At 36.8% G+C, this 12,422-nt stretch overlaps 1 protein-coding gene and 1 long non-coding RNA gene across 3 annotated transcripts; one reads left to right on the top strand and one right to left on the bottom strand.

The window, feature by feature from the left end:
* The first annotated feature begins 599 nt into the window (after window positions 1–599).
* On the top strand, window positions 600–9,846 carry LOC147872761 (uncharacterized). 2 transcript variants are annotated; one of them, XR_015536818.1, is made up of 4 exons: window positions 600–711; window positions 1,889–2,041; window positions 3,472–4,072; window positions 5,542–5,617. XR_015536818.1 is itself a non-coding variant. In XM_087355079.1 (4 exons), the coding sequence occupies exons 1-4, from the start codon at window positions 646–648 to the stop codon at window positions 5,827–5,829; spliced, it is 714 nt and encodes a 237-aa protein (XP_087211205.1). In that variant the 5' UTR covers window positions 607–645; the 3' UTR covers window positions 5,830–9,846. The 2 variants fall into 2 exon arrangements, 1 of the variants encoding a protein (XP_087211205.1); XM_087355079.1 differs by having other exon boundaries at window positions 607–711; window positions 3,472–3,678; window positions 5,542–9,846.
* LOC147872760 (uncharacterized) lies at window positions 2,084–10,829 on the bottom strand. The gene is made up of 2 exons (XR_015536868.1): window positions 9,895–10,829; window positions 2,084–2,285 (listed from the first exon to the last, which is right to left on the bottom strand). It is a non-coding gene; the product is annotated as an uncharacterized LOC147872760 (long non-coding RNA).
* Between the last annotated feature and the right edge of the window lie 1,593 nt (window positions 10,830–12,422).

Raw genomic sequence — 12,422 nt, 5'->3', positions numbered from 1 at the left:
AGGAACTCATAGGGAATTGTCAGATGTAAAAGAAAGAAAAAAGCCTGAAATTATTACTAAGTTTTATACTTTTCCTCTGGTTATGTTCACAATCGGTAGCTCTAAGAGTTATGCCTATTAGTTTTACCTTCTTTATCTTTCTGCATGTAAAAACTCAAGAGCCTCTGAACAGATATTCATAAGAAATGTGTTGTAAAGCCTTGGAATATTTTCTCTCAAGTATGAACTTGAGGTGCATATTCTGTTGCAATGAAAGAGACATTTACCTCTTTCACTTAAAGTTGGGAAGTGCACTGTGTTTTATTTTGACATGAACCTGTTTTACAGAAAACTAGACAGACTCATGGGCCAAATATTTTGTTCTGTTCACCACATGCAGTCCATGGGCTCTATGTTGCATACCTCTCACTTACTGGCTAGAACAGCCTTTATATCATTATCATATAGGTTTTAGTTACCAATGTCATCAAATTTAATCCACTTACAACAGAATCAAATGCGTAGAGCAATGTGAACATGTCCTTGTCTATGTAAGTACTGTAAATACCAAATTTAATTGATATCTTACAACAAATATCAGACACGTGTGTAAATGTTGTTTTCTCCTGGTTGTAGATTCGCAGCCAAGAGCTACAGATAGATGATATGACACGTCGCATTGAATCAGTGATGCGGGTAGTTGAATTGCAGCAATCACTATATCAGGAATCAGTATGTATAGAACCCTTACTGGCTTTTTGTCCACGCTATCACATAAATGCTTTATAACCCTTTATACTTTTAGCGATAATCACAACACATAGTGTTATGTTCCTCAAAAATGTCATAAGTGAATCATAGGGGGTTTTTGAAGTACTATTTTAGGAATTCTGTCACTACATGTCATGGGTAGTAATTTTAACATGGAATGAAATATCTTTTGTTAGATACAGTGCTGTTTTTATAAGTGGCCACTGTGAGCTGAATTTGCATTGATGACAGTAGCTAGTTCCTTGTAGTCTGTTTCTTAAAGGCCATTTGTCAATAGAAGGGAATGAGCCGTGGCCAGTATTTGCCAAAGAGTTGTCAGATTTAGGCTGGAATGAACGCTACTTTCATGGGTTTGAATTCCGCTCAGTTTATGCATATTTATGTGTGTGCTTATTTAACAGTGACCAAGCTTACTCATTGCCATATACCTCTCAGTGTGTTAATTCTGCCATGAGTTATTTCTTTTCTTGACACTTGAGTCTTAAAAACTATTGCAGGTGATTGGAAAGAGTCGTCAAACCAAGGAACTCATAGGGAATCGTCAGATGTAAAAGAAAGAAAGAAAGCCTGAAATTATTACTAAGTTTTATACTTTTCCTCTGGTTATGTTCACAATCGGTAGCTCTAAGAGTTATGCCTATTAGTTTTACCTTCTTTATCTTTCTGCATGTAAAAACTCAAGAGCCTCTGAACAGATATTCATAAGAAGTGTGTTATAAAGCCTTGGAATATTTTCTCTCAAGTATGAACTTCAGGTGCATATTCTGTTGCAATGAAAGAGACATTTACCTCTTTCAGTTAAAGTTGGGAAGTGCACTGTGTTTTATTTTGACATTAACCTGTTTTATAGAAAACTAGACAGACTCATGAGCCAAATATTTTGTTCTGTTCACCACATGCAGTCCATGGGCTCTATGTTGCATACCTCTCACTTACTGGCTAGAACATCCTTGATATCATTATCATACAGGTTTTAGTTACCAATGTCATCAAATTTAATCCACTTACAACAGAATCAAATGCGTAGAGCAATGTGAACATGTCCTTGTCTATGTAAGCACTTTAAATACCAAATTTAATTGATATCTTACAACAAATATCAGACACGTGTGTAAATGTTGTTTTCTCCTGGTTGTAGATTCGCAGCCAAGAGCTACAGATAGATTATATGTCACGTCGCATTGAATCAGTGATCGATGGAAACAGTGGAGGTAATGAAGTGGAAAATGGAAATTGTGTGACAGAAGATGATGGCAGTGAATCCGAGAAGGAATACACCGATGGTAATCAGGTGAGTGAGACAGAGCAAAGACGAACAACTAGCAACAGAATCTGAGTTTAGAATATAGTGTAACTGAAATTGTATTTGATATGAGGCTGTGACACAGGTTTTGCCATAATTCCATTTTCTCTTGTCAGTATTATTCTGCCACTGATGCATATTGAATCATTTTGCCATCTGGTAGGGTGGACAAAGGGCTTGTTAGGGTTTGCAGTTCCACAGAGATGTAATCTCACCCCATTCCATTCTGAACCTGAAAAGAGGTCACTGGAGTTCATTTCTCCATGAAGATAAAATTTGTAGTTCCACATAGGTACTGTGTGATCAAAAAGTCACTTGCCCTATACAAACATTTGTACTGATGTAGCAATTCAATACATTTGGATGGATTAGTAAGTGCACAATATTGCTGCAACTATACAAGTGCTCACACATGTCATATTGTGTTATGAGCTGCTCATGCCAGTCCATTAGTTGTTTTTAAACAAATTCCAGTACTAGAAGCATGCGTTGTTGAACACTACCTAGTATTTTGTTCCTACTGAACTTTGCAGAATAAGGTTAAAGGTGCACTTCCTGATAATCCTCTGGCAAATAAATTGACAATCTTTCGTCTGGCGCACTGTTTCTTTGACAAAATTACTCTTGATCTTGTTGCCCTGAACTACAGTAAAATTCTATCTGTAAATCAATGTAGTTCTTGTTGTAAGTAGTCATGTACTATGTCTTTCCACTCTGTGAAATACTTCGCGCGAAAGACAAATTGTATGGGACAGTAATTGTGAAACTCTAGAAACAGTTTTTCTGTTTTAAATTGATCCTAGCAATAGTAGACAATGCCTGGAATGATCTGCAGAAATATTGTGGCACTGTTCAAGTTCTGAATTAGTTGTGGGAATGTGTTTCACTGTTATTTATTTTGTAAATTGTTTGAAAATGAAAGTAATAATTACGTTTATAGCAGTTAGGAGATAATGCCCCTGGTTCAGTGAAGCTGTATGAAGTATCTGTTCATCCATCTGTTCAACTTTAAAATGCATTAATCAATCTTGTACATATGGCCTGATAGAGGCAGCAGTTTCAGAAAGATGTAATTTAATCTCACCCCATTGAATTAGGATCCAGAAAACAGGACAGTGGACTTCATTTCTCTGTGAAGATGAAATGTGCAGTTCCACGTGGGTACAGTGTGTTGAAAATTCATACATCCCTTATTAAAATATTTCGTATTGGTTGATGTTCGGTGTAATCAAACTGGATTAGTAATTACACTATGATGCTGTTGAAAATGAAGGTAATAATTACTTTTATAGCAATTAAGGAATAACGCACCTGCTTTAGAAGAGCCCTCTTTTAGAGCTGTATGAAGTGTCCGTTAATCCATTTCACCAACATTAAAATGCATTAATCAATCTTGTAAATTTTAATTTATGTTTCAGGAGAATACGCTTTGTTTAAATGAAGAAATAATAGAGGGAGAGGAAGAAATTTGCAGCAATGACAGAGAAATCTTGCAAAAGACTGGCTCAAATGAGTTAAGTGACCAATCCACATTCCCTACTGAAGTGGGTAATCACTTAATTCGAGAAGGTAATGAAGAAGCAACTCGACAGCGGCTGAAAGAGGACGATGGCGAAACAGGGGTGGTAAGAGACATTTTAAGTGTAGAATATAGCATAACTAAAATGGCATTTGAAAAGAACCGCTCGCCCAAGTTACTCTCCCCTAGTTGTTCTGTTTTTCCCTGTCAATATTCCACCACTGCACCATATTACAACATATATCATTACAGGATGTGGACATGTGGCCTGATAGAGGCAGCAGTTCCAGAAAAATGTAATTTAATCTCACCCCACTGAATTAGGATCCAGAAAACAGGACAGTGGACTTCATTTCTCTATGAAGATGAAATGTGCAGTTCCACGTGGGTACAGTGTGTTGAAAATTCATACATCCCTTATTAAAATATTTCGTATTGGTTGCTGTTCGGTGTAATCAAACTGGATTAGTAATTACACTATGATGCTATTGAAAATGAAGGTAATAATTACTTTTATAGCAATTAAGGAATAACGCACCTGCTTTAGAAAAGCCCTCTTTAAGAGCTGTATGAAGTGTCCGTTAATCCATTTCACCAACATTAAAATGTATTAATCAATCTTGTAAATTTTAATTTATGTTTGGGAAATTGTTATAAATACTCGCATACTCACCAGTCCTGCAGTCCAACTGAGCAACAAAAAACTGTAAATTTCTGAGGTCAGAGCAACTATACCCAAATTCAGTCATTCAGTAGAGAATAAAGCAAGTCCAAGTCAATAGACATGACTTTGGCGACATCTAAACATCTCTTATTGCATGCAGATATACGATGTATAAGCATTGGATTTCATAATCTCAGAACTGTGCTTCCTGTCGCACCGATTATGTTCAGAAGATCAAGACCAGTTCAGCACCATAAAAGTGTAAACGATGAAGTCACTACACATGAAGAATGCTTGATAAGAAGACGAATGAATATGCATATGTCAGTGGTGGATTGCTGTATGCGTCAAAGATAATTAAAAAAATATAATTTCCTACTAGGAAGAAGGGATATTTGTTTATAACTTGATCAGATATAAAATACTTCTATTCTAAGTAAATATGACAGCAACACACCCAATGGTATTCCTTCACTATAAGATGTATGGCAAAACACTTGGTGTGGAGTCCTGGCTTCTTTGGACACATGTCAGAATAAGATGACATTTCTCCGCTGCCTTCTTTCACTATTATAAGGTACACACAGTCTTACAAGGAAAACTATGATTGAATTAGTGCAAAGAAGAAGGCTTGAATGATATGCTGACACTGTTTGGCAGCCTCAGTTTGACTCCAGATAACGTAAAAAATTCGTAAAATATGTGGCGGACCCAGTCCGACATCAGACCGGAACTCCGATTTTTAAATGTCGGACTCAGCCCAACGTATGACCGCAAAGGGTTAAGAGCTGTGTGAAGTGTCCATTAATCCATCTCTCCAACTTTAAAATGCATTAATCAATCTTTTAAATTTTAATTCATGTTTGGAAAATTGTTGTAAATACTCTCATACTCTCTAGTGCTGCAGTCCATCAGAGCAAAAGAGCTCTGTAAATTTCTGAGGTGCTAGCAACTATACCCAAATTCAGTTTGACGCATGTTTGAAAATATAAGCAACTTTTCTTGTGCCTGTATGGTTATATACACATTTACTATTTGTATTGATACTTACGTACAATTTCTGTCTATGGCATGAGAAATGTGTCATGTGAACAGCAAATTCTTTCCGTATATCGATTCTGCCGGACAACTCTGTCGTCACTGAACATAGTTGTTAATATGACATTTTTAGAATTGTGTGCATACATTTCATAACTTGCTAACTTATAGGAACAGAAAAGAACTGTTATGATATTCTGTGTACTTGGTAAAATTGTTCCATCCATAACATTGTTGGGTCATGCTTAAAATGTTTCAATGTTACAGAAGTTTGTCCCCAAGCCAACAATAATGGAGGAAAGAAATGAAGTTTATTCATCTTCTTCTGAATCCTCTGTACCATCAGTGATGCAGGAGCAGGAGGGAGATACAAGAGAAGAGAATGCATCTTCTTGTGAATCTGCCATGCCAGTGACGATGCAGAAGGAAGATAAAATAAAGGAGAATGTATCCCCCATGTCAGCAGTTGTACAGGAACAAAATAAGAAGAGGAAAAACCTTTTCCCCTGGTTCCTCCAGAAACGTAAACATGCAGGAGCGAAACAAAAAGAATAGTGAAGGGGATTGTTTTTGTTTGGAATCTTACATGCCAACAATAATGGAAGATCATGATGCATCATATTGTTGCAGACAGAAACAGTGCTTATTACTTTACACAATACAATCACCGCCACAAGAGTGATAATAAAGTAATAAGCACTGTTTCTGTCTGCACAAACCATATATTTATAATACATTAAAGATGGTTGTCTTCTGGGATTTGTGCAGCACTAGTCTAGTAGAAGCCTATTGAAGTTTCAGGTCGGTTTCCTGCCTCTGTTGTGAGGTACTTTTCTCTCTAGACTGCTTCCCTATTCAGTGTTAAGGTGGAAATAAATATGGGTGTTTCTGGGTTGTAGCACTGTATACACTGGTATAAACAAACCAATAACTATTAACACTATGATGGACATTATTGCCATACGTGTTTCAACCTCAAGAGGTCATCATCAGTGGCATCAGGGAAATTAATACATTTAGTCAAATGGTTCAAACTAGATTTAGAATTAAAAATGAAAAGGTATATGACAAGACTTTTGAAGTGACACTGCACTAGATGCTGTTATTCACAGGAGTAGAATTTGCGCTTAGCTCCCTTTGTTCGGTGGCCGTAGCTGGTCTCGGCGAGCTAAAGTCGCGTCGTCTGTACCTTCGAACTCCAGAACTGTGGGTGAGAGACTGTCAGTTGGAAATGCAAGGGTATATATAAGCTTGAAATCAGGGGGGCCAACTACTAAAAATTTTTTACTTTCTCCTGCTTAATGCTAGGTCAGATAATACGTTAGAATCTTTGGTGTTTTGTTCGTTAACAATGGCCTTGTGTATACTACTTTTGTATATATGGATTTTTTCTAAAATATCTAGCATTTTACCCTTTGGAGCTATTCTTAATATGTCCATGATATCATCTATGGGGCCATATTCATGTCCGTGTTCGAGGATGTGTTGTGCATATTTCGATTTTGTTAAATTGAATCTAATTTTGTGGACATGTTCTTTAAATCTAGTTTTAAAATCCCTACCGGTTTGGCCAATATAGACCTGCTCGCAGCTTCCGCATTTTAATTGGTACACACCAATATTATTGTATTTGTTATCTTGTTTTCTTGAAATGCATTTGAATTTTACTGTGTTGTTAACTTTGTATGCTACTTTTACAAGACTGAGTGTGGTAATTACCGAGGAATTTCTCTGCTATCAACCTCTTACAAAATTCTGTAAAACATTCTTTTGGCAAGATTAACTCCATATGCGAATGAAATTATTGAGGATAATCAGTGTGGGTTCAGACGAAACAGATCAACGATTGATCAGATCGTTTGCATTCGTCAGATACTAGAGAAAAAATGGGAGTTCGGTGGGACCGTACATCGATTATTTATAGATTTCAAAAAAGCCTATGACTCTGTGAAGAGAGAAGTGCTATATAATATTCTTATTGAATTTGGTATACAAAACAAGCTAGTAAGTCTAATAAAAATGTGCTTAAATGAAAGCTGTAGCAAAATTCGTGTAGGTAAATATTTATCTGAGACATTCATCATCAAGAACGGTCTAGAATATGCTATCAGGAAAGTCCAAGATAGGCAGGAGGGTTTGCAATTGAATGGGACACATCAGCTATTGGCATATGCTGCTGATGTTAATTTATTGGGGGACGATATGAATACAATAAAGAGGAACGCAAAAGTTTTACTAGAGGCTGGTAGACAGGTGGGGCTAGAAGAAAATTCAGGAAGAACTAAGTACATGTTAGTACCTCGTCGACAGTTAGGCAACAGAATTATCTTAGGGTGGCTAATAAATCCTTTGAAAGTGTTACATAGTTCAAATACTTGGGAACGATAATAACAAATCAAAATGATACTCATTAGGAAGTTAGGAGGAGATTAAATTCTGGAAATGCTTGCTACTTCTCAGTTCAAAATATTTTGTCTTCCCGTCTGATTTCTATGAACCTGAAAATTAAAGTGTACAAAACAATAATCTTGCCTGTTGTTTTGTATGGGTGCAAAACATGGTCTCTCACTCAGAGGGAGAAACACACATTGCAGGTGTTTGAGAACAGGGTGTTGAGGAGGATATTTGGGCCTAAGAGGGAAGACGATGGAGGTGGAGAAGACTACATAATGATGAGCTTAAAAATCTGTACTCCTCCCCCAGTATTGTCAGGGTGATTAAGTCGAGAAGAATGAGATGGGCCGGGCATGTAGCGCGCATGGATGGGACAAGAGGTGTGCAACGGGTACTGGTTGGGAAACCTGAAGGGAAGAGACCGCTGGGGAGACCTAGACGTAGATGGGAGGATAATCTCAGGTGGTATCTATGGGAGATAGCAGTTGAAGGAAACTGGATTTTGTTGGCCCAGGACAGGGTCCGGTGGAGGGCTTTGATTAATTCGGTGATGAACCTTCGGGTTTGGTAAGCCATCTAGTTAGTTAGCATTAGAACACTCACTAAGATATTCAAAAACACAAACGTAAAAGTAGCATACAAAGTTAACAATACCGTAAAAATCAAATGCAGTTCAAGAAAACAAGATAACAAATACAATAATAGTGGTGTGTACCAATTAAAATGCAGAAGCTGCGAGCAGGTCTATATTGGCCAAACCGGTAGGGATTTTAAAACTAGATTTAAAGAACACGTCCACGAAATTAGATTCAATTTAACAAAATCGAAATATGCAGAACACGGACATGAATACGGCCCCATAGATGATATCATGGACATATTAAGAATAGCTCCAAAGGGTAAAATGCTAGATATTTTAGAAAAATTCCATATACACAAAAGTAGTAAACACAAAGCCATCATTATCGAACAAAACACCAAAGATTCTAACGTATTATCTGACCTAGCATTAAGCAGGAGAAAGTAAAAAATTTTTAGTAGTTGGCCCCCCTGATTTCAAGCTTATATATACCCTTGCATTTCCAACTGACAGTCTCTCACCCACAGTTCTGGAGTTCGAAGGTACAGACGACGCGACTATAGCTCGCCGAGACCAGCTACGGCCACCGAACAAAGGGAGCTAAGCGCAAATTCTACTCCTGTGAATAACAGCATCTAGTGCAGTGTCACTTCAAAAGTCTTGTTATATACCTTTTCATTTTTAATTCTAAATCTAGTTTGAACCATTTGACTAAATGTATTAATTTCCCTGATGCCACTGATGATGACCTCTTGAGGTCAAAACGCGTATGGCAATAGTGTCCATCATAGTGTTAATATTTGTTGGTTTGTTTACTCTATATTCTAATACACTAGACGGTATGCAAAGTATTAAGACTGGTATAAGTTTACCACAGTTTCAGAGGTCTTTGCTGTCTCCATTATCAGGCCGATGAGTAGCCATCACCTTGATGATGGAGGCAGCAAAGACATCTGAAACTCTGGTAAACGTCTACCAGATTACAAGGTGCTACAATCCAGAAGACAGCCATCTCTGTTCTCACCACTGTGAGAGAACCTCACATCCTACAAGGTGGTACTTTGTCCCCGCAGATTGAGATAGTATGTGTCTGTAGACTCTCTCCATCGTCAGTTGAGAGGTGGCAGTACTTTTGTGTATATGAAAGGCCTTGCCATTCAGCCCTGAAGGTGGAGACTATTTTTCTCTACTGTTTCTTGTAAAAAAATAAGGGCTTGAAGATGGTGACAGTATGATTCTCTGATTCTACAGAAGACTTGATACAGCACAAAACTCAGAACAACATCACAGTCATATAAAGGAGAGAGAAAATTTTGAATTGGTTTTCGTAGAATGTTTGTTCTCTGTAATATGGTTTGACCTAAGTACTTTTTGGGGTAATCTTGGGAAGCCAATTGTTAAAAATCTTTGTTCTTATGTATATCATTATGATGGTTTTTCACTTAATTTAACTGGTGTTATTAAATGCATATGGATTTCAATGTTTTTAAAAAGATTATTTTTCTGGTTTGATTACCTATGTAAAAGATATTGATTCTGTTGGTATTGACAAGGAATTGTCATTAGAATTCTGTAATAAATCTTTTGCCTTACATATATTCGCACCATATGGTATGTGTTTATCCCATTCACTGAATACTACGTACCTGTTCATCTGTGTCTAAATGGATGACAAGAGTGATCTGCGGTAGTGTGTTTCCTGTAAATGTCAAAACTAAATCTGCTTTCTTGGTTGTTTGTGTCAACTTGCTGTTACATGAGGTGTCATGGGTTGATGTTCTGTAGGCCGGCACCAAGAATGGTATCCTCTCATCCCAGTCTGGTGCATTAAAAGACCATCCTCGTATGCTACTCAACCATCTTCACATAGTATGCCATGCTGTCTGACGGCAAGCAAATAGGGGTGGTCCATGTCATGTTTATCCCAGCTGATAATCAGAGTTGTCCCTTGTTACTGTGAAGCTCTCTCAGGACCCTGAAGTATCAGCATCTGGTTCCTGGTTCTGTCTTCTCGGATATTGTGCCTTGTAGAGATTTACATATGTTTCAGACGTTCTTACTGGCTCCACTGCCAAGGCAATTATGATCATCCTGATGATGAAGGTAACAAGCACCTCTGAAACGTCTATCCGTGTCTACCAGACTGCAGGCTGTAACAACTTAGAAAAGTACCATTTTAAGGAAAATAATTGTTCAGAGATAATTTGTTGAGGCATTAAAAGAGTATGCATGACTTTTGATCAGATTAATTGGTTAATATTTTCATTTGATTCAAGAAAGACTGTTTATTGAAGACAAGTTTTTGATAAGTAGTTCTGACTTATGGCTGTTATAATTTCCATACTACCACATCCCTAGAAGTGCCTCAAACAAGCCCTCTTTCAACAGTAAATGTTTACTAATTAATAAGATATTCATTTAACCACAAGGCAAGCATAAAAAGCTGTACTTTGAATTCTCTTTCATGATGGTAACTGATAAAATATTTAATTTAGATTGGTTGCAGATGATAACAAAAACATGCAAATTATAGGAAACACATTTGCTGTTTATTAGCAACTACATACATCTTCATGATATCAAAGATTTTAGGTCGTATCTGCCAAGTTTTAATTTGGTAATAATCAGTACTAATGAATGTTATGCACTGAAACCACAAGATTGCATATTATGCAATTATAGTATCCCCACTAGCTTCACCATATAGATTGAAAAACTTGAAGGAGAAAAGGCATCTGAATTTATTTCCTAAACTGCTTCAACAATAACATGGTCACAACTATATTTATAGTAACATTTGGTTTACCTTACATCCTGAGCTCATGAAGAAGCTAGTTATAGACTGGTCAACGGGGATTTGATTACTGCCAGAAACACATTTTGATAAGTGAAATAGAGGACCAAGTTCATCACACCCTCATGTAACTTTTGTATGCATATTTTATTTCAACATTCTCAAGATAACAAATGGTCGCTGCTACTTACGCTACATGACTGAAACTTCGGCCTCTGAATAGGAGATCCAAAACAACCCAGAAGGCTCAAAATTGTAATCACTTTTCGCTTATGTACGACATGCTTAATTTGGCCCACAGTTTAACAACGCACCCCTCCACATTTGTCTTATTACCAGTCGTATTTCGTTCTATGCAGGATTTGAGGTTGTGGTGATGCAATCAATTTTTATTTTTTATTTTTTCATACAAGTATGAAAGCCTATCTCAGTGTTCTGCCAACTTCTCACTGGAGTCGGCTTGCGTGTGTATAAATATAAACAATTAGTCCTATTTAATGACCGCAATAAAATAATGATTGTCTGGCTTGCCACTTTGAATCACAAGATCTAAAATCACGACACTAATAAATATTTCACTTACACTCACAGTATCATCATGGCACTACAGACTAATTATTCCGTGCAGACATTAAAGACACAAGTTATTTGAATACGAAAAATCACATTAACACACACCGTCAATGTATAATTTCTGCATAATAGTCACCTCATTTAAAAGACGCATCCAATGTTTGATAGACGCCTGTTTAACGTGTTTTGTCCACGGCACTCCCAGTATCGAAGTACATGTACTCATAGCTCATGTCAGCTTTGTTAATGGAAGTATCATTACGCCATGTAGTGCAACTCTCTAACACATAAACGGAACAGACCTAGTGACACCTACAAACACAATCTGCTTTAAAAATAAACAATTCGGAGTTCTGCAGCGTAAACAGGGATTATTTACTTCAGAAACATTAACCCTTGTAATGGCTGAGTTGTCTTCTTTGATTTACCACTGAATGTTCAAAAATATTTAGGCGACTTTAAGCTATAAATGGTTAGTTAATATCTAATTGATGCTGATGTGGCTACAAAGCACTTGCACGAGAAAAATGCAAATAAAAATATTAAAAAATTGTGAATATAAGAAATGTATAAGAAAAAGAAAGGTCTTTGCCATTCTTTTATTAAATATAAAAATGGTTGACCCAAACATGAACCGAAGAAGAGGTGAATTGTACCAAAATCACTCAGAAACTGCAATTTTCATAAACACAATTGCAGTGACGTACGTTTACGCGTTTATAAGCGGTGGAAGACCATTTGAAGTTGATATACGCTAAACTAAACTAATAAAAGTAAATAAAAGTAAAGCAGGAGATAAAATGGCAG

Source organism: Zootermopsis nevadensis, unplaced genomic scaffold (assembly GCF_977971745.1).
Source record: "Zootermopsis nevadensis isolate Lab colony 2312 unplaced genomic scaffold, Znev_1.0 Znev_ptg000024l, whole genome shotgun sequence".
Classification (NCBI taxonomy): domain Eukaryota; kingdom Metazoa; phylum Arthropoda; class Insecta; order Blattodea; family Termopsidae; genus Zootermopsis; species Zootermopsis nevadensis.
Note: the sequence above shows the minus strand (reverse complement) of the source record. Positions and strands in the feature narration are given on the sequence as shown.

Excerpts from the sequence above, each read along its gene's own strand:
- LOC147872761 (XM_087355079.1), top strand. The coding sequence starts at position 646 with ATGACACGTCGCATTGAATCAGTGATGCGGGTAGTTGAATTGCAGCAA. Across the intron at positions 712-1,888 it reads AATCACTATATCAGGAATCA|ATTCGCAGCCAAGAGCTACA; the intron begins GTATGTATAGAA and ends TCCTGGTTGTAG. Across the intron at positions 3,679-5,541 it reads ACGATGGCGAAACAGGGGTG|AAGTTTGTCCCCAAGCCAAC; the intron begins GTAAGAGACATT and ends TCAATGTTACAG.